The sequence below is a fragment of the Bombina bombina genome, chromosome 1 (assembly GCF_027579735.1).
Source record: "Bombina bombina isolate aBomBom1 chromosome 1, aBomBom1.pri, whole genome shotgun sequence".
Taxonomy (NCBI): Eukaryota; Metazoa; Chordata; class Amphibia; order Anura; family Bombinatoridae; genus Bombina; species Bombina bombina.
The window spans coordinates 557,970,084-557,989,890 of record NC_069499.1 but is presented as its reverse complement, the minus strand read 5'-3'; the positions used below and the strand labels follow the sequence as shown (position 1 = coordinate 557,989,890).

At 39.3% G+C, this 19,807-nt stretch overlaps 1 protein-coding gene across 2 annotated transcripts in view; it reads right to left on the bottom strand.

The window, feature by feature from the left end:
- MAP3K13 (mitogen-activated protein kinase kinase kinase 13) overlaps positions 1–19,807 on the bottom strand; it is a 252,423-nt gene that overhangs the window by 57,002 nt on the left and 175,614 nt on the right. For both annotated transcript variants that reach the window (XM_053698740.1, XM_053698741.1), the window contains 3 exons: positions 18,020–18,178; positions 17,256–17,414; positions 16,858–16,966 (listed from right to left, as the gene is read on the bottom strand). In XM_053698740.1, the coding sequence (XP_053554715.1) occupies positions 16,858–16,966; positions 17,256–17,414; positions 18,020–18,178 (427 nt within the window). The remainder of the gene's footprint in view (positions 1–16,857; positions 16,967–17,255; positions 17,415–18,019; positions 18,179–19,807) is intronic.

The window sequence follows — 19,807 nt, the reverse complement described above, 5'->3', positions numbered from 1 at the left end:
GAAATATAACATGGTCTGCTTGCAATACCAGCTGTATCTTACAGATTCTGTTAGCCCAAAATGATACCATTTTCCAGAATCTTTGTAATTTCGGGCATGCCCAAAGGCAATGTATTAGGTTAGCTTTACTCATTCTACACTTCTCGCATTTATATTTCTCATGATCCTTCCCCCATTTAGACATTGTTTCAGGTGTAATATATGTCATCCAAATTATTTTGATATGCTGTTCACGTAAAGTCATAGCTAATGTAGTCTTTTCTACTGTTCCTATGCTTTTTAAAATAGTCTCTGTTGTCATATTTGGGAAGTGCGCGTCCTTCCATCTTAGTGTGATTTTCTCTAACTGGTCTTTGTGTTCTGTTTGTTTAATAATATTATACAGCCCTGATATGGAAAAATTGTTGTTTTTAAATGCGCTAACTACTGGTTTTAAGGCTGGGTAATCCCATGTTTTCCCATGTTTCTTAATAGACCTACTTACAATTATATTCCATAAAAAATATTTTTTATTCATGGACTCTTTTTACAGAAAAAGGGAACGGCGATGGGCTCCAACGTCGCCCCCACCTCACCAACATATTCATGAACAACTTTGAGGAATATTTTGTGTACCCTCATAGACTGTTCCAGCTCTATGGTGCCTCCTGGTTGAGGTACATAGATAATGTGTTTGGCGTGTGTGTGTGTGTGTGTGGGGGGGGGGGTGATGTTAGTAGCCTATTATCTTTTGTCCAAGATGTAAATGACTCCGTAAGAGGGCTAAAATTCACTTTAAACATGAGTGAAATAGGTATAGAATATCTGCATACATATGTGTATATTGAAAGGATTTTTAAAGACAGAACTATATACCAAAAGCACTGACAGAAATAACTTATTGAAATATGGTAGCTGTCACCCTGATAATGTATTTAAGGCATTTCCAAAAAAGCCAATTCACGAGGGTGAAGCGCATAATGTCTGATGCCAACAAATGTAAATACAGGTTAGAAGAAATGGCCAAAAAATTACACCACTAGGGGTTATCCTCCTAAGTTAGTTTCAGAACAGTTAGATGCAGTAACTAATGAAAATCAGCCAACCAAGAAAGACAAAAGACAGGAGAAAGATAATATGATATTTGTGACCCAATACAATAAATTAAGTAAAAAAAATCACAGGAATATTGAAGAAGCACTGGCACATTCTAAGGGAATGTAATCCTCAAGGACCTATAGTAGCCTATGGGGAAAAAAACCAAAGCATTAAAGATATGTTGATACATATTGACATAGGCAGTGGGAGAAAAAATACTCAGAGTACCAAAGGTGCAGGAAAAACTGGTTGTTACCCACGCCTCAACTACAGTCACTGCAGCTCTATGATAAAGGGAGAGCATTTCTACCATCCAACAGATGGAAGGAAATTTTTACATAAAAGATTATTTGACATGCAGATCTACATTTGTTATTTACCTCATCAAGTGTCCATCTGGACTGATCTATGTAGGCGAAACCTGTAGAGAGGTAAGGGAGAGGATAACGGAACATAAATCCAACATTAGACGGAAGAACAAAGATGCACTAGTATCCTCTCACTTCCTCTCTATGGGTCACAACATAAGCCAGTTAAAAGGATAGGAAAGTCAAAATTAAACTTGCATGATTCAGATAGAGCATGTCATTTTAAGACTTTTAAATTCACTTATATTTTCAAATGTGCTTCGTTCTCTTAGTATCCCTTGTTTAAAAAGAATACGCACATATCATACACTAGTGGGAGCTGCTGCTAATTGGTGCCTGCACACATTTGTCTCTTGTGATTGGCTAACTAGATGTGTTCAGCTAGCTGCCAGTAGCGCAATGCTGTCCCTTCAGCAATGGATAACAAGAGAATAAAGCAAATTTGATAATATAAGTAAATTGGAAAGTTGTTTAAAATTGTATGTTCTATCTGAATCATAAAAGAACATTTTGGGGTTTACTATCCCTTTAAGATTTCAAATCATAGAAATGGTTGTTAGACCTAGAAGGGGAGGTGATAGGGAGCATCTATTAAAAGCCAGAGAGATGTTCTGGATTTACAAATTGGAGGCCATTATTCCCAAAGGTCTTAACAAGGATTATGATTGGAGCTTGTTTCTTTAAATTGTTTCTGATTAAATATGTACTGTGTATATACATGAAAAAATATTGCTCCATGATTGCCCTGAGTAGACCCTCTTGTTAGTGCTATGATCTCCTTTTTTAATTGTATATATAGGTTTTTATGTGTGTTTTAAATGTTATTAAGAAATATACAAAAAGAGTATGCCCATGGGATCATTTGAATAATTACAAAGGGATGTAGTACTGTTTTACATCCACAAGATGTCACTATTGTGTTATGGATGCTCCCATTGTAACAGGTAAAGGTATAAAAGGCAGAAACCTGTGTATAATCAAGTATATATAACTAAAGGGCCTAGCAAAGGCCTGGAACGTTGTATTTTGTTTCTTTGGACCCTATGTAAAGAAAAAAAGGTCTTTTTGCCAAATTGGAGGATGGAATAATTATGTTATTGTCTGGATGAAAGGACCTGGCAAGTCTGATATTCCATGCCCCAAACAAAGAGAAGGTACGCTGTTTTCCAACTTTGTTTGAAGCTATCACTGCTAGGGTGTCTACCAGAGCTGCTTGAGGATCTCCTGATCTTGCTCCGTATCTTGGAAGCTTGGCGTTTAGACGAGATGTCATCTGATCCAGCTCTGGAACTCCCCATTAGAGGGTTAACATCAAGAAAACTTCAGGATGAAGAGCCCATTCCCATGGCTGAAAGGTCTGCCTGCTCAGATAATCTGCTTCCCAGTTGTCCACCCCTGGGATATGAATGTCAGAAAGATGACAATTGTGAGACTCTGCCTACTGAAGAATGCGAGCCACCTCCTTCATAGCTAACATGCTCCAAGTTCCTCCTTGGTGGTTGATATACATCACCGAAGAGATGTTGTCCAATTGAAATCTAATAAACTGGACTAAAACTCAATTGAGGCCATACTGATAGAGCATAGAGAATTTCTCTCAATTCTAGGATATTTATAGAAAGGGCAGACTCCTCCAAAAGTCCCTGAGCTCTTAGGGACCCTCAAACTGCTCCCCAGCTTAACAGGCTGGCATCCGTGGTTACAATCTCTCAAGAAGGTCTCAGGAAACAAGTGCCCTGAGACAAAAGGTCCTGGGAGCTCCTCCAATACAGAGACATCCTTGTCTGACAGTCTAACACTATCCTCTGAAAGAGATCCAAGTGGACTCCATTCCATTGATTGAGCATACATAATTGTAGAGGTCTCAGATGGAAGCGGGCAAACAGAATAATGTCCATGGATGCCACCATGAGACCAAATACTTCCATGCATACAGCTACTGATAAACGAACAGAGGACTGAAGAGAACGACAGGTCTCTAGAAGCTTGACTTTCTGACCTCCGTCAAAAAAATCTTCATAGATACCGAGTCTAAGATTTTCCCCAGAAAACATACCCTGGTACTTGGCACCAAGGAACTTTTCCCTAGATTCACCTTCCACCCGTGAGAGCAGAGAATAGCTAAAAGAGAATCTGTATGGAATCTTGCTAACTGAAAAGATGGCGTCTGGACCAAGATATCGTCCAGGTAAGGAGCCACCGCAACCCCTAGTGAACTGGTCACAGCCAAAAGAGCCCCTAGAACCTTCGTAAAGATTCGAAGAAGCAGCGGAGAGGCCGAAAAGCATGGCTAAAATTGGAAATATCAATACAAAAAAGCGAACCTCAGGAACTTGAAATGTTCCCTGTGGATAAGCACATTAAGATACGCATCCTTTAGCTTTATAGTGGTCATAAACTGACCCTCCTGAACCAGAGGGAGAAAAGAATGAAGCGTCTCCATTTTGAAGGACGAGACTTTGAGAAACTTGTCTATAATGGGTCGGAAAGTTCCCTCTTCTTTGGGAACTACAAAAAGATTTGAACAAAATCCCTATGCCCTGTTCTGCTAGAGGAACTGGGATAATGACTCCCAGAGTGGACAAATCCCTAACGCAGTTTAAGCCACTGGCCAAGGATCTGGAACGTTGCAAATCCAAGCCTGCTGAAAAAAAAGAAAGCCTGCCCTCTACCTGATCCAAAACTGAATTGGGGGCGGCCCCTTCATGCTGACTTAGCCTCAGTGGAAGGATTTCTGGATTGCTTACCCTTGATCCAGGGCTGGTCAGATTTAGAGGATAAGAAATATCTCTGTCCCTTGAAATTACGAAAGGAACAAAAATTAGAAGTCTGATGACCCTTGGGTCTATTCTTCTTATCCTGTGGTAAAAAAAAAATCCCTTTCCATCAGGACAAAATAAAGTCTTACCCTTAAAAGGTAGAGACAGAAGCTTAGATTTAGAAGTCACATCCGCAGACCAAAACTTTAATCAAAGGGCTCTGCGGGCTAGTATCGTAAAACTAGAAATCCTGGCTCCCAGCCTAACAACTTGTATACTGGCATCACAGATAAAAGTGTTAGCCAGCTTTAGAGCCTTGATCCTATCCTAGATCTCCTCTATAGTAGTCTCTTCTGAAAATTAGATCAGACAAAGAGCCACACCAATAAGAGGCTGCACCAGCAACTGTCACAATACTAGCAACTGGTTGCCACTGCAAACCCTGATAAAGAAACATTTTTCAGTTTCTTATCCATAGGGTCTCTAAAATAGGATCTATGCTCAAGAGGAATAGTAGTTCTCTTGGCTAAGGTAGATATAGCACCCTCTACTCTAGATCTCGCACTGAATCAGCCACAAGAAAAAAAAAATTAAACACAGGAGAAGGGTTAAAAGGAACACCTGGCTTCACCCATTCCGGAGATATAATGTCAGATATGCGATCTGGAACAGGAAAAACCTCCACAGATTTAGGTTTGATATCAAAAAACTCTATTCAGTATATTAGCCCTTTTAGGGGCTTCTGCAACCGTTAGAGTTATCCAAAGTAGCTAAAATCTCCTTCCAAAGTAAACGGAGATGCTCCAGTTTAAATTTAAAATTAACCTCCTCAAAATCTATTGTACTAGGAAATGCAGATTCTGAATCAGAGATCTTGCCCTCAGAAGCTGCAGAGGAATGATCTTCGCTAGATAACTGAGAAAGACTAACCAAATCAGTCTTGGCGGAATCAGAACCCATAGAAATGTTCTTAGATTTCCTCTTCGTTTTACCAGAACTAGGTAAAGCACTTAGGGCTGCAGAAATCAACTGTGCAGCAAATCTTTAGGCAAACAAACACTCTCAGAGACTGACTGAGAGGAAACGCAGGACACTGCATGTGAAGGACTTGGACATGTTAGCAGAAAGCTGAGACAACTCCTCAACAGCATTATCTTGAGAAAATGAAGGCTCAGATAAGGAATCCTTATCCTTAGATAATAAAAACCTTATTAAGGCAAGGGGAACAAAATTGCACAGGAGGTATAACCTGGGCATCAGCACAATAAAGACATTTATCAAATGACAGAGAAAGCTTGGGATCGGCTTCCATAGTAAATAAAAAAGTCCTTTATTTCCCTTATACTCCAATTTCAATCTAAAAAAATAGAATACAATTCTAAGCATAGATAAATAATTATTGAAACCTGCACCTTTACACCCCAGCCATGCTGGAGAGACTCACCCAATCTGTAACCAGGAATCCAATGCACACCAGCAGATAAAACAATCCTGTTCAAACTGCAAATCCTAGAAAGCTGCAACCATCAGAGAAAAGCGACAGGCAGGAAAAACAATCCTATGGCAGATAAAACATTCTGATTCCTTGAAAATCCTGGCTTCGAAACAGCCAGTACAAACAAACAGTTCAGAACTCAGAAAGTAACTGAGCGGTCACATGATCTCAAATTCAAAAGTAAGGTGCAGTCCAACAACTTTCTTAAAGAGATATTACCCAAACAAAATAAAAGATAACATTTGTGCAAAAAAATCACTATAGCCAAAAACAAAAAAGCCTTTACATGACAGAACAATGCCCTGTACTGCTGCTCAATAAATCCCCAACCTTTAAAAAGAGATATTCAGTCCCAAAAGGATCCAACTTGTTCTCCAAGTATACTTTTTTAAACAAGGAACTCCTAAGTGCTGCATCCTTCTCACCTAGAAGGTAAAAGCACTTACCTGTGGATCTGCTGTAGGACAGGTACAGCAAACAGGTCTGACAGAATCCTCACTGACATAGACCTGTAGATAAAGAAAAAAACAGAGTAACTAACCCTGGTTTTCTATATAGGGGTAGCATAAATGTTGGAAGGTAAGCAAAGACCACCCCCCCCCGTCTTCCAACTGCTAAAAGCCACCATTACTCTTACTAAAGAGGATTACATGGACACAGCATAACCCCAATCCTTGCTTGCAGGGAAAAGTACCCATTAAAGGATTAACAACTGGATTTCTGCAGACACCTTCTTTGCACATCACCCGCAAGTTTACGCAGGCAAAGAATGACTGGGGATTGTGGGTAATGGGAGGATACTTAAGGCTATGCTGGGGTGTTCTTTGCCTCCACCTGGTGGTCAGGATTTGAATTCCCAATAGTAATTGAATGGATTTGTGGACTCTCCATGTCATTGGAAAGAAATGTATGTTTAATTGATAAAGTTATTTTGAAATAAATACTATAGAGAAAAAATACTGTAAATAGGATAAATATAGCAGACAATGTATTTAGGAGCTCTGGTCACATTGCACCTGCAGATTTTTCACATATACAAATGATTAGATGTGCTGACGTTTCTGTATGTTCATCAGCTACCATAATTACACGTACGTAGGGGTGTGCATGACTAATATTTTTACAATCGACTAGTAGGTATTCGGTATTAAATGCGAAATATTTTTAATGTAATTGTAAAATGTTCTTTTTTAATTTATTTTTAAAACCCCAACAACCCCAATACGTGAACAAAAAACAAAATCTGCAAAGCGCGTCCATGCAAGTTTTTATTTAACAAAAACATCAACTATTTGGCAATGTCCATATTAATTTAATTATATTAATTGTTCTTGTTAAGAAAAATGAGCATGTCCACATGCTCCGGGTGAAGACAATCACATTGCCGTTGTCTTACTGTAAAAGCTGCAATGGATGTTTGTTGTTGTCCTTTTTCTATCTCTGTCGCTACCAATGCAGATGGGTGTTTGGTTTTTAGGTGGCTTAACATGGAAGTCGTGGCTTTATTGTACTGCAATTTCACGCCACAAATGTTGCACTTAACTGCTTTTTCATGTAGTTTTTTATAAAATATTTTCAAGCAGGACTTTTTGTTGAAGATGCCATTTTTTGCAAAATGTGTTTATTTTGCGAGTACGAAATAACACGTTATTATTACTGTCGCCTAGTGAGACAATCCGCAATCAGTAGTAGGCTTAGGCTAAGGGCTGGTAGGCTGGCAACGCGCTGTTTCTGACTATCAAAATATAGTGAAATGTAATATATCCGTAATCGACTAATGCCGTACTAGTCGAAAAATGCGATACCGATCGACTAATCGATTAGTCAACTAGTCTAACTCAGCCCTAACACGTACTGCAGACATTCATACATCTCTTTATTTATCATCTGACAAATCTGCTGGAAAAGGCTCCACTATGTTGGTTTTACCATTTCTGTAAAAGTAGATCCAGAAAATATCTCTAAATGACAAAATGAACAAAGGAAAAAATAGACAATCCGGATGACAGACTAATGTACATTTTGATGGTAGCAGAAATATTGAAGCAAGCTAATGGCTGGCCAGTATAAAAGGCACTGTATCATTAATAGGTCAGCAGGAAATGCTCCTTCTTTAGAAAAACCATTAACGTGCTCTTGGAGGAGCTGACAATACAGAAGGAAAAGCCTTGCACACATTTTGGACATTGCAGTCGTCACTGAAGTAGAAAAAATGAGCTATTTTTGGCTTTGTGTTCATCGGGAGGCAGCGGCTCCGCTCTCCCATTATCTCTGGTGACGAGCACTGACTCACCTGAGGCAATTTGCAGAAAAGCAGCAAATAACTGTGTAACCCCCCCCCCCCCCATACATACTTGTATTATTTAACCCTGTCAGTACAGAAAGGTGTCCTTATACTATTAACATTTCAAAACATTACTAAAATTGACTTACAGTTTTTAATTCTAACAATAAAATGTGACTGGCTATGCTTTGCAATGAAAAACTCTTATCTAGATCAGCCCCTTAGTGACCAGAGCACTTTTCCATTTTCTGACCGTTTGGGACCAAGGCTATTTTTACATATCTGCCGTGTTTGTGTTTAGCTGAAATTTTCCTCTTACTCATTTACTGTACCCACACACATTATATACCGTTTTTCTTGCCATTAAATGGACTTTCTAAAGATAAAATTATTTTCATCATATCTTATAATATACTATAAAAAAAAGGAAAAAACACACTTTCTTCTAACTTTGACCCCCAAAATCTGTTACACATCTACAACCACCAAAAAAGACCCATGCTAAATAGTTTCTAAATTTTGTCCTGAGTTTAGAAATACCCAATGTTTACATGTTCTTTACTTTTTTTGCAAGTTATAGGACCATAAGTACAAGTAGCACTTTGCTATTTCCAAACTACTTTTTTTCAAAATTAGCGCTAGTTACATTGGAACACTGATACCTTTCAGGAATCCCTAAATATACATTGACATGTATATATTTTTATTTTTAGAAAACATCCAAAAGTATTAATCTAGGCCCATTTTGGTATATTTCATGCCACCATTTCACCGCCAAATGCGATCAAATAAAAAAAAATCGTTCACTTTTTCACAATTTTTTTCACAAACTTTAGGTTTCTCACTGAAATTATTTTCAAACAATTGGCTAGATTACAAGTTTTGTCGGTAAAAACTTGCGTTGCCAACGAGCCTTTTTTTTCCAGCGCACACTTTAAACAACGCTGGTATTACAAGTTTTCTGAATGGCTGCGTTAGCCTCAGAACAGTGAGCGTTGAGCAAATTTAGCGCCACTTCTACCTGTAATACCAGCGTTGCTTACGGTAGCGGTAATCTGGCAAAACGTGCTTGTGCACGATTTCCCCATAGGATACAATGGGGCTGAGCTGGCTGAAAAAAAACCTAACACCTGCAAAAAAGCAGCGTTCAGCTCCTAACGCAGCCCCATTGTTTCCTATGGGAAAATACTTTCTAAGTCTACACCTAACACCCTAACATGAACCGAGTCTAAACACCTCTAACCTTACACTTATTAACCCCTAATCTGCTGCCCCCGACATCGTCGCCACCTGCATTACATTATTAACCCCTAATCTGCTGACCGGACATCGCTGCCACCTACATTATATTTATTAACCCCTAATCTGCCGCCCCCAACGTCACCGCCACCTAACTACAATTATTAACCCCTAATCTTCCGCCCCCAACGTCGCTGCTACTATATTAAATGTATTAACCCCTAAACCTAAGTCTAACCCTAACACCCCCTAACTTAAATCTATTTTTAATAAATCTAAATAAAATTACTATAATTAAATAAATTATTCCTATTTAAAAATAAATACTTACCTATAAAATAAACCATAAGATAGCTACAATATAACTAATAATTACATTGTAGCTATTTTAGGATTTATATTTATTTTACAGGCAACTTTGTATTTATTTTAACTAGGTACAATAGCTATTAAATAGTTAATAACTATTTAATAGCTACCTAGTTAAAATAATTACAAAATTACCTGTAAAAAAACGCCCCGTAAAAAGCCCTTTTAAGGGCTGGTAAAAGAGCGGATTACTTTGGGGCAATGCCCCGCAAAAGGCCCTTTTAAGGGCTATTTGTAATTTAGTTTAGGATAGGGAATTTTATTATTTTGGGGGGATTTTTTATTTTATTAGGGGGATTAGATTAGGTGTAATTAGATTAAACTTTTTGTAATATTATTATTTTTTTGTACTATAGTTTAGTTTATTTAATTGTATTTTATTTTAGATAATTGTAGTTAATTTATTTAATTAATTTATTGATAGTGTAGTGTTAGGTGTATTTTTAACTTAGGTTAGGATTTATTTTACAGGTAATTTTGTAATTATTTTAAATAGGTAGCTATTAAATAGTTATTAACTATTTAATAGCTATTGTACCTAGTTAAAATAAATACAAAGTTGCCTGTAAAATAAATATAAATCCTAAAATAGCTACAATGTAATTATTAGTTATATTGTAGCCATCTTATGGTTTATTTTATAGGTAAGTATTTATTTTTAAATAGGAATAAGTTATTTAATTATAGTAATTTTATTTAGATTTATTAAAAATAGATTTAAGTTAGGGGGGTGTTAGGGTTAGATTTAGGATTAGGGGTTAATACATTTATTATAGTAGCGGCGACGTTGGCGGCGGAAGATTAGGGGTTAATAAATTTAATATAAGTGCGGCAACGTGGGAGGGGGGCAGATTAGGGGTTAATAAATATAATGTAGGTGTCGGCGATGTTAGGGGCAGCAGATTAGGGGTTCATAAGTATAATGTAGGTGGCGGCGATGTCCGGTCGGCAGATTAGGGGTTAAATAATTTTATTATAGTGTTTGCAATGTGGGGGGCCTCGGTTTAGGGGTTAATAGGTAGTACATGGGTGTTAGTGTACTTTTTAGCACTGTAGTTAAGAGCTTTATGTTCCGCGTTAGCCCATAAAACTCTTAACTACTGACTTTTATATGCGGTAGGAGTCTTGGAGGTAGAGGCTGTACCGCTCACTTCTTCCAAGACTTGTAATACCAGTGTTAGGCAAATCCCATTAAAAGGATGGGATACGCAATTGACGTAAGGGGATTTGCGGTATGGAAAAGTCACGGAAGAAAAGTGAGCGGTACACCTGTACCTGCCAGACTTGTAATACCAGCGGGCGTTAAAAAGCAGCGTTAGGACCCCTTAAAGCTGCTTTTTAAAGCTAACGCCGAACTCGTAATCTAGCTGAATGTGTGCAATTATGGCATATATGGTTTTGGCGTTGGTTTTTGGTAATTAGAAGGCCGCTAAATGCCACGCGCACCACACATGTATTATGCCCAGCAGTGAAGGGGTTATTTAGGGAGCTTGTAGGGTTAATTTTAGCTTTAGTGTAGTGTAGTAGACAACCAAAAGTATTGATCTAGGCCCATTTATATGTATATTTTATGCCACCATTTCACCGCCAAATGCGATCAAATAAAAAAAAATTGTTCACTTTTTCACAAACTTAGGTTTCTCACTGAAATTATTTACAAACAGCTTGTGCAATTATGGCACAAATGGTTGTAAATGCTTCTCTTGGATCCCCTTTGTTCAGAAATAGACATATATGGCTTTGGCTTTGCTTTTTGGTAATTAGAAGGCCGCTAAATGCCGCTGCTCATCACACGTGTATTATGTCTAGCAGTGAAGGGGTTAATTAGGAAGCTTGTAGGAAGCTTGCAGGGTTCATTTTAGCTTTAGTGTAGAGATCAGCCTCCCACCTGACATATCACACCACCTGATCCCTCCCAAACACTCTCTTCCCTCCCCCACCCCACAATTGTCCCCGCCATCTAAAGTACTGGCAGAGAGGTTGTTTTTTTTTATTATTCTGCTGTGTAGGATTCCCCCTTAGCCCCCAACCTCCCTGATCCCCCCCAAACAGCTCTCTAACCCTCCCCCTCTACCTTATTGGGAGCCATCTTGGGTACTGGCAGCTGTCTGCCAGTACCCAGTTTACAATAAAATTGTTTTTTTTTTATATTTTTTAACTTTTTTTATGTAGTGTAGCTTCCCCCCCAAAGACCAACCCCCCCACCCCCTCCTAGATCCCTTAGATCTTTTAGATTGCCAATTCCCACCCCCCAATTTTCCATAGTGTAGTGGTTCCCACCCGCTCCCGCCCCGTGCATGCGCCCGGCCGACGCCCTCCGTGCACAAGCTTGCATCCGTGCACGCCCCCGGCAACCCTGCCCACGATCCCATCGATGGCCGCCCACCCACCAACGATCACAGCCATCGATGTCCGATGCAGAGAGGGCCACAGAGTGTCTCTCTCTGCATCGGATGGCTAAGTATTGTTATTGCAGGAAGCCTCGATATCGAGGCATCCCTGCAATAACAGGAAAGCGGCTGGAAGCGATCAGGATCGCTTCCACCGCTTTCAAAGACCGATGACGTACGGGGTACGTCCTCGGTCGTTAACTGTATTTTTGTGGAGGACGTACCCCATACGTCGTCAGTCCTTAAGGGGTTAAAGGGACAGTCAAGTCCAAAATAAAAATTAATGATTCAAATAGGGCATGTAACTTTAAACAACTTTCCAATTTACTTTTATTACCAATTTTGCTTTGTTCTTTTGGTATTCTTAGTTGAAAGCTAATCCTAGGTAGGCTCATATGCTAATTTCTTAGACCTTGAAGGCTGTCTCTAATCTGAATGCATTTTGACAGTTTTTCACCACTAGAGGGCATTAGTTCATGTGTGTCATATAGATAACATTGAGCTCACGCACATGAATTTACCTACGAGTAAGCACCGATTGGCTAAAATGCAAGTCTGTCAAAAGAACTAAAATAAGGGGGCAGTTTGCAGAGGCTTAGATACAAGGTAATTACAGAGGTAAAACATGTATTATTATACCTGTTGGTTATGCAAAACTGGGGAATGGGTAATAAGTAATAAAGGGATTATCCATCTTTTTAAACAACAATAATTCTGGTGTTGACTGTCCCTTTAAGGCCTGTCATTTTTTCCCAGACTTTTCACTTCTCCAAACTGCATATTGTATGTGGCTGAACATGGGGAGATTTTATTTTGAAGATTTTGGTGCTAAAGTGTATGTAATTTGTGATGTTACCTTAAAAGGACATTCCAGCCAAAACTGGAATCCACATGGATGCATTTCAGTTTTAAATAGAAGCATTTTTGTAATATACATGTATTAGCAAAAATGCTTCTAATAAAACCTATAGACGGTTTAACAGTATATTTAAGTATGCACCGTGCACCAGCATTTTAAACACAAAATTAAGGGGATTTTCAGTCATGAAGTCTAAAATAAGTCATGCTGAAAGTTCCTTTATTTGTTTCAAGTGTTTACCGCACTGAGCTGCTCAAGCAGCACACGGCAGAACTCTATTTTGATAAGGTGACATTTCCACCTCTTAGCAAATACCTGTACATTCCAGCAGGCGCCAACTCGGATTTCCCGCACACCTATTGGCTAAGAGGTTTAAAACGTCACCTCTCAGCAAAACAGCGTTCTGCCGTGGGCTGCCAGAGCAGCTCAGTGCGGCCAACGCTTCAAACAAACAAAGGAACTTTCAGCATGAGGTATATTATACTTCATGACTAAAAGTCCCCTTTATTTGTTCCAATGGTCAATCCTAGCGTTTCACAAATGCTAGGATTAATAATTACTTTAAGACGCCCCTGTAAAATGTAGCGCTTTTTAAGACCTGTAGTAAATCATTATTATTAATAGTATAGCACAGAAATAAAACAAAAAACTCCACTACTTCCACACTATCTGCTTAGCAATATATGGATTTTATTTACTAAATACCCCCATAGCAGTATATCACTTGAGGGACTTGGAGCAAACATTCTATCCGACATATGGATGTTGGCATGCTCTAGACTATTGTTTGAGCGATAAAACCAATTTCACTTGAGCCATGTTAAAGGGACATGAAACACAAAAATGTTCTTTCATGATTCCGATAGTTAGAGAATACAATTTTAAACAACTTTCCAATTTACTTCTATTATTTAATTTACTTCCTTCTCTTGTTATCCTTTGCTGTAAGGTTTATCTAGGCAAGCTCAGGGGCAGCAGAGAACCTAGGCTCTAGCTGTTGATTGGTGGCTGCATATATATACTGATTGGCTCACGCATGTGTTCAGTTAGAAACAATTAGTGCATTGCTGCTCCTTCAACAAATTATACCAAGAGAATAAAATAGGTTAGATAATAGAAGTAAATTAGAAAGTTGTTGAAAATTGTATTCTCTATCTGAATTATGAAAGAAATTTGTTGGGTTACCATTTCATGTCCTTTTTACTCACAATAGCGCTAATATTTTTGCACTCCCAATATAACCTCAGCCTAACACCCACAATGGGTTTAAACACACACAACATAATGCTCTGCAGTCGCAAGTAGTGAAGCTTCAAACAATAAACTAACAGTGATTGGCAACTACATGCAACTAGTCTGGCTCCCAAATAGAACTTTATGTATTTAAAGGTATATTAAAGACAAAATTAAACTTTTAGGATTCAGTTAAATTAAGCAATTAAAAACAACTTTCCAATTTACTTCTATAAACTTATCTGCATTGCTCTCTTGGTATCCTGTGCTGAAGAGTTAATCTAGGTAGGCCCAGAAGCAGCAATGCACTACTGGGAGCTAGCTGAACATATCTAGCGAACCAATCCTATCCTAACCTTACCAGCCAGGTAAGACTGATACCCTTTATAGCCCTCTGGCAGCTCTGGGGAACTTTTTTGTTACACTTTTCAAAAAGTGGCGTGTAGCCCTTTAAGAAAACCGCTAACTGCTCTGTGCAGTTATCGGTTCAATAGGGCACCGTCCGGTTTGGCCAGGTGTAATTTATTAGCAGTCTGGGGTATGTATAGTGCTTCAGTGCAAACTTTTAATTTTTACTGCACATTAAGCTGCTCTGAGGAATTGGCATTACTCCGGCCCTGTTCCCTCAACTTTGCGCTCTTTCCTCTTCACTTCGGAGCTGCTACAGAGCAAAATAGCAGCTTAGGTGCATTTGGCCTGCGATTATTAAGCTTCTTCCACCAAATTCTCTGTCCTGTCACTAAATGGGTGGGGGGTGAGTCCCATGCAGGAGCTGCCAGGGGGGATCACTGGGGGTTCAGTCTGTGACTTTGGGCTTGATTGTATAGTTACACTAGGTGTCAGAGGGGTTAAGTAGCTTAGTGTAAAGGACTCGGTGCATTTCTGTTTTTACCCTCATACTCCGCTAAACTAATATTTAATACACACTACAGAGCAAACAATCTTCTCCACACTAAACACTTTAGAGGAGTCATCTACTGATAAACACTCCCTGTACATTACTATGTGTGTTTTGCAAGTCTGTTCCAGTGTTTCAGGTCAATCAAGTCTGAGAGCAGTGTACCTACATTTTTGCATTCAAATCATTATACTTTATATAAGGAGTATTGTCCTGTGTATGTCACTTAGGGGGTACTACTGACTTCACCCCTGAGTTTAAAAAGCCGGAGCTGGAGCTTGCTGCTTTCAAATGAATTTCAACTGAGCATCTGAGGCGCAAAATTAGGCCCCGCCCATCTATATCAATGTCTCTCTGCCTAGTAAAAACCGATGTAAAGCGGTCTAAAAACTAGCCATGTGGGTTTTTCATATTTCCAACCTAATATTGTAAGCCATGTGAAACCCTCAAGTGCCATCAAACAGAAAACGTTTGCTCATAAAAACGTTATGTTGCCCCTAAGCATAAACCGTTTTGCCAACAAAACATTATGTTACCAGTGTCAATCGATTTTTAGCGCAAAATATACAGGTCCCAGTAGTACCCCTTCTAATATATGTAGGATTACTGTTTACCCATTCCCTTATGGGAACTATGTCAGCCAGTTCTGAAATACCACAGTCTCTCCAGAAAAAACACCTCTTTCACTTTACCTCTTCCTATTATTAGTATAGGCAAAGAGAATGACTGGGGATGGAGAGAAGGGAGGAGCTATATATACAGCTCTGCTGTGGTGCTCTTTACCACTTCCTGTTAGCAGGAGAATAATATCCCACAAGTAAGGATGAATCCGTCGACTCGTCGTATCTAGTAGAAGAAAATAATTTATTAGGTAAGCATAAATTATGTTATATAGGGGTACCCTTGCAGGTTTATTTTTTTGGGGTAACTTAGGGAAATTTAGATGTTAGTGGAAAGTTTGTGATGGGGTTGTGTGGTTTAGGGGTAAATAGTGTAGAGGGGTAGTTTGCGATAGGGGTTATGGGGGTTTAGGGGTTAATAGTATAGAGGGGTAGTTTGCGATATGGGAGTGTGGCGGTTTAGGGGTTAATAGTGTAGCGAGTACTTTGTGATGTGTGGGTTTGGCGGTTTAGGGGGTTAATAATGTAGTGGGTACATTGCGATGAGGCAGTTTAGAGGGTAAATAGTGTATCAGTACTTTACTATGTGGGGGTGTGGTGGGTTAGGAGTTAATAGCGTAGCAGGTAATTTGCAATGTGGGGTTGAAACGGTTTAGAGGTTAATAGTGTAGCATGTACTTTGCGATTAGGGGGTGTGGCGGTTTAGGGGTCAATAGTGTACTAGGTACTTTGTGATGTGGGTCTGGCAGTTTAGGGGTTAAAAGTGTAGTGGGATACTTTGCGGTGGGCTATGTGGTGGTTTAGGGGTTGAGTAGGGGGTTTATGGCGATTATGGTTAGCGCACGAGTATGGGCGTTAGGTTTTTCCACTTTTCTCACTCAATTGGAGTCTATCACGATATTAATGCGATCACAATATTCTAACTTCAGCTCTTTGCGTGTCGGTTTAGTTCACAAGTGAAAAAACTTTACTTTCAACTTGTAATACGCAAGTTACCTGACGAGTGAGAAGAGCCGAAGTCGAGCAGAGTTAGGGTGCAAGTGGAAAAGGTAATTACTGCTCCACTTGTAATCTAGCCCTATATGTGTTAAATATTGCACATAAATAAACAAAATAATATTCAAATGTATAATGATTGTGATGTAAATGTGTGTTGTTTGGATGTTTAAGTGAGTATTTTTGGGACAGAAAGCATTTGCCTGAATTCATCAAATAAAATACAGACTCACAATGGGTATTGTACATCCCTCTAATAAAGGGCCCTACCTGGGATTTAAAGTAAGTCTCCTGAGGGGTTCCCAGGACATCAGCAGAGGCAATGTCCAAATGCATCAGGATCTGTCTGAAGGAGGGACGATTGCGAGGTTTGCTTTGCCTGTGGGAAAAAAACGCAGACAACACATTTATTGTAAAGCAGGTCAAACAATACACATAGTGTGATCAGAGCCTAATATGAAGAAACAGTTTATGCAAGTGGAATTAAAACAACATCACACTTTCAAACTTTCTATCCCTATGAATTGATACAAATGAACAAGTACCAACTATATAACAAAAAGTAATTTGGGCAAACCAACTCCCTGGTTGTATGAATACCATTTGATTTGGTTAATAAGATTCTAACCTCTTTTATGAGCTAACAGTAAATTACAATAGCCTCTTACCATGTCTGCTTCATTAGAATTTTGAAGCCGTCAGGACAAGTAGAGGGAACTGGAAGGTGAAGACTGTTGCTGCCCACTCCCCAGATAATGGCAGAAGAGTCAACATCTTTGTAGGGGATCTCTCCGGTCAGCAGCTCCCAAAGTAGGACTCCGAAGGACCTATCAGGTAGTACGAGAAAATGATGAACACACAGTCCATTCTATAACAAAAATATATTTGTTAACATGTATATTACACAGGTTCTTAACTACTGCACAAAACAAGACTGCAACCATGGCTGCATGGTCAACATTTATGACAGCAGCTGAGTGGTCTGACCCATTGTTTTCTGGGAAAATATTACTGCATCTTGCAGAAAATAATAAGACAATAGATCACCATAGTTCTGCATAAGTCTTCCATGTTTCCTATTTTCTGTAAAGCAAAAAACAAAATAGCACTTTTTTTTCAGTAAGCATAAGTAGTTTTAAATCCCCTTAGTGTTGTATTCTTTACCACTACTGCTTAAAGGCAATTACACTAGTTCCATTCGTCACACATCCCCCAAGCCACCCACACTATCTCCTGTAATCACTGTGGTACTGAAAAGGTGCTATTAACCCACCAGATAACACCCACTGGTAGGTACAGGAATGATTATTGCGCATCAAACAAATTTCACTGGCTGTGATGAGAAAATATTCAAAAGAATGTGGTATAATGCAGTAGCAAATCAGAGTAAACTAAGAAATAATTATATGTCGATTCCCTGGACAGTACTAACCATATGTCCACTTTTTCAGATACAGGCTCATTACGGATCACTTCTGGGGCCATCCAGGCCACCGTGCCTGCAAATGACATCTGAGTACTTTTGTCACTGAGCTCCTTGGAAGTTCCAAAGTCTGAGATCTTGACTGTATCTGTATGTGTTACAAGTACGCTGTAGGGATAAAATCATGTGGTTGGTATAAGGTCACTCCACCACAGCAGCAGTCAACAGCAGAGGTTATTACAGAATGATCCAAGTTATTTGGTGAATAAGTCAACCTATTTTTGCTCAAACTTTAAAAATATTAAGACTCAGCTAAAATTTCTTAGGGCCCGATTCTTTAAAGTTCGGGTGTGATAGGATTATCTAAGAAGTTTCATCCTTACTGCGAGGACCCTCAAAGAATTTTATAAAAACATAAATTATGCTTACCAGATAATTTCCTTTCCTTCTGTATGAGGAGAGTCCATTGCTTCATTTCTTACTTGTGGGAAATACTGAACCTGGCCATCAGGAGGGGCCAAAGACACCCCAGCCAAAGACTTAAATACCTCCCCCACTCCCCTCATCCCCCCAGTCATTCTACCTAGGGAACAAGGAACAGTAGGAGAAATATAAGGGTATAAATGGTGCCAGAAGAACAAAACAAAAATTTAGGTCCGCATAACGGAGAAAATGGGCAGGGGCCCTGGACTCTCCTTATACAGAAGGAAAGGAAATTATCTGGAAAGCATAATTTATGTTTTCCTTCTTATTATGAGGAGAGTCCCCGGCTTCATTCCTTACTTGTGGGAAACATATACCCAAGCTCTAGAGGACACTAAATAAAAACGGGAGGGTAAAAAAGGAGAGGCGGACCCTATTCTGAGGGCACCACAGCCTGCAAAACCTTTCTCCCAAAAGATGCTTCAGCCGAAGCAAAAATGTCAAACTTGTAAAATTTTGAAAAAGGTATATAAGGAGGACCAGGTAGCCGCCTTACAAATCTGCTCCATAGAGGCCTCATTCTTGAAGGCCCAAGAGGAAGCCACTGCTCTAGTTTAATGAGCCTTAATCTTCTGAGGAGGCTTACGTCCTGCTGTTTTATATGCTAAGTGAATAATGCTCCTCAACCAAAAAGATAAGGAAGTGGACGAGGCTTTCTGCCCCTTACGGTTCCCAGAATAGACAACAAATAAAGAAGAAGTCTGTCTTAACTCCTTAGTAGCTTGAAGATAGAACTTCAAGGCCCGAAACACATCCAAATTATGAAGTAACCGCTCCTTCGAAGAAGAAGGGTTAGGACACAAGTAAGAACAAAAATCTCCTGATTAATGTTGCAATCTGAAACATCCTTAGGAAGAAAAACTAACCCAGTATGAAGAACAGCATTATCAGCGTGGAATACTAGGTAAGGGAGCTCACATTGCAAGCCAGCCATCATAGATACTCTATGTGCCGAAGCAATAGCGAGTAAAAAGAGAACCTTCCAAGATAGTAATTTAATGTCAAGGCCGTGCATAGGCTCAAATGGAGCCCTCTACAAGACCTTAAGAACAACATTTAAACTCCAAGGAGGAGCGCTAGATCTAAACACAGGCCTGATTCTAGTCAGAACCTGAACAAAAGACTGGATGTCTGGAAGCTCAGCGAGCCTCTTGTGCAGTAAAACAGATATGGTCGAAATTTGTCCCTTAAGGGAGCTAGCCGAAAGGCCCTTCTCCAGACCATTCTGGAGAAAGGAAAGAATCCTGGAAACCCTGACCTTATGCCAGGGAAATCTACACTCTTCACACCAGAATAAGTAGGTCCTCCAAACCT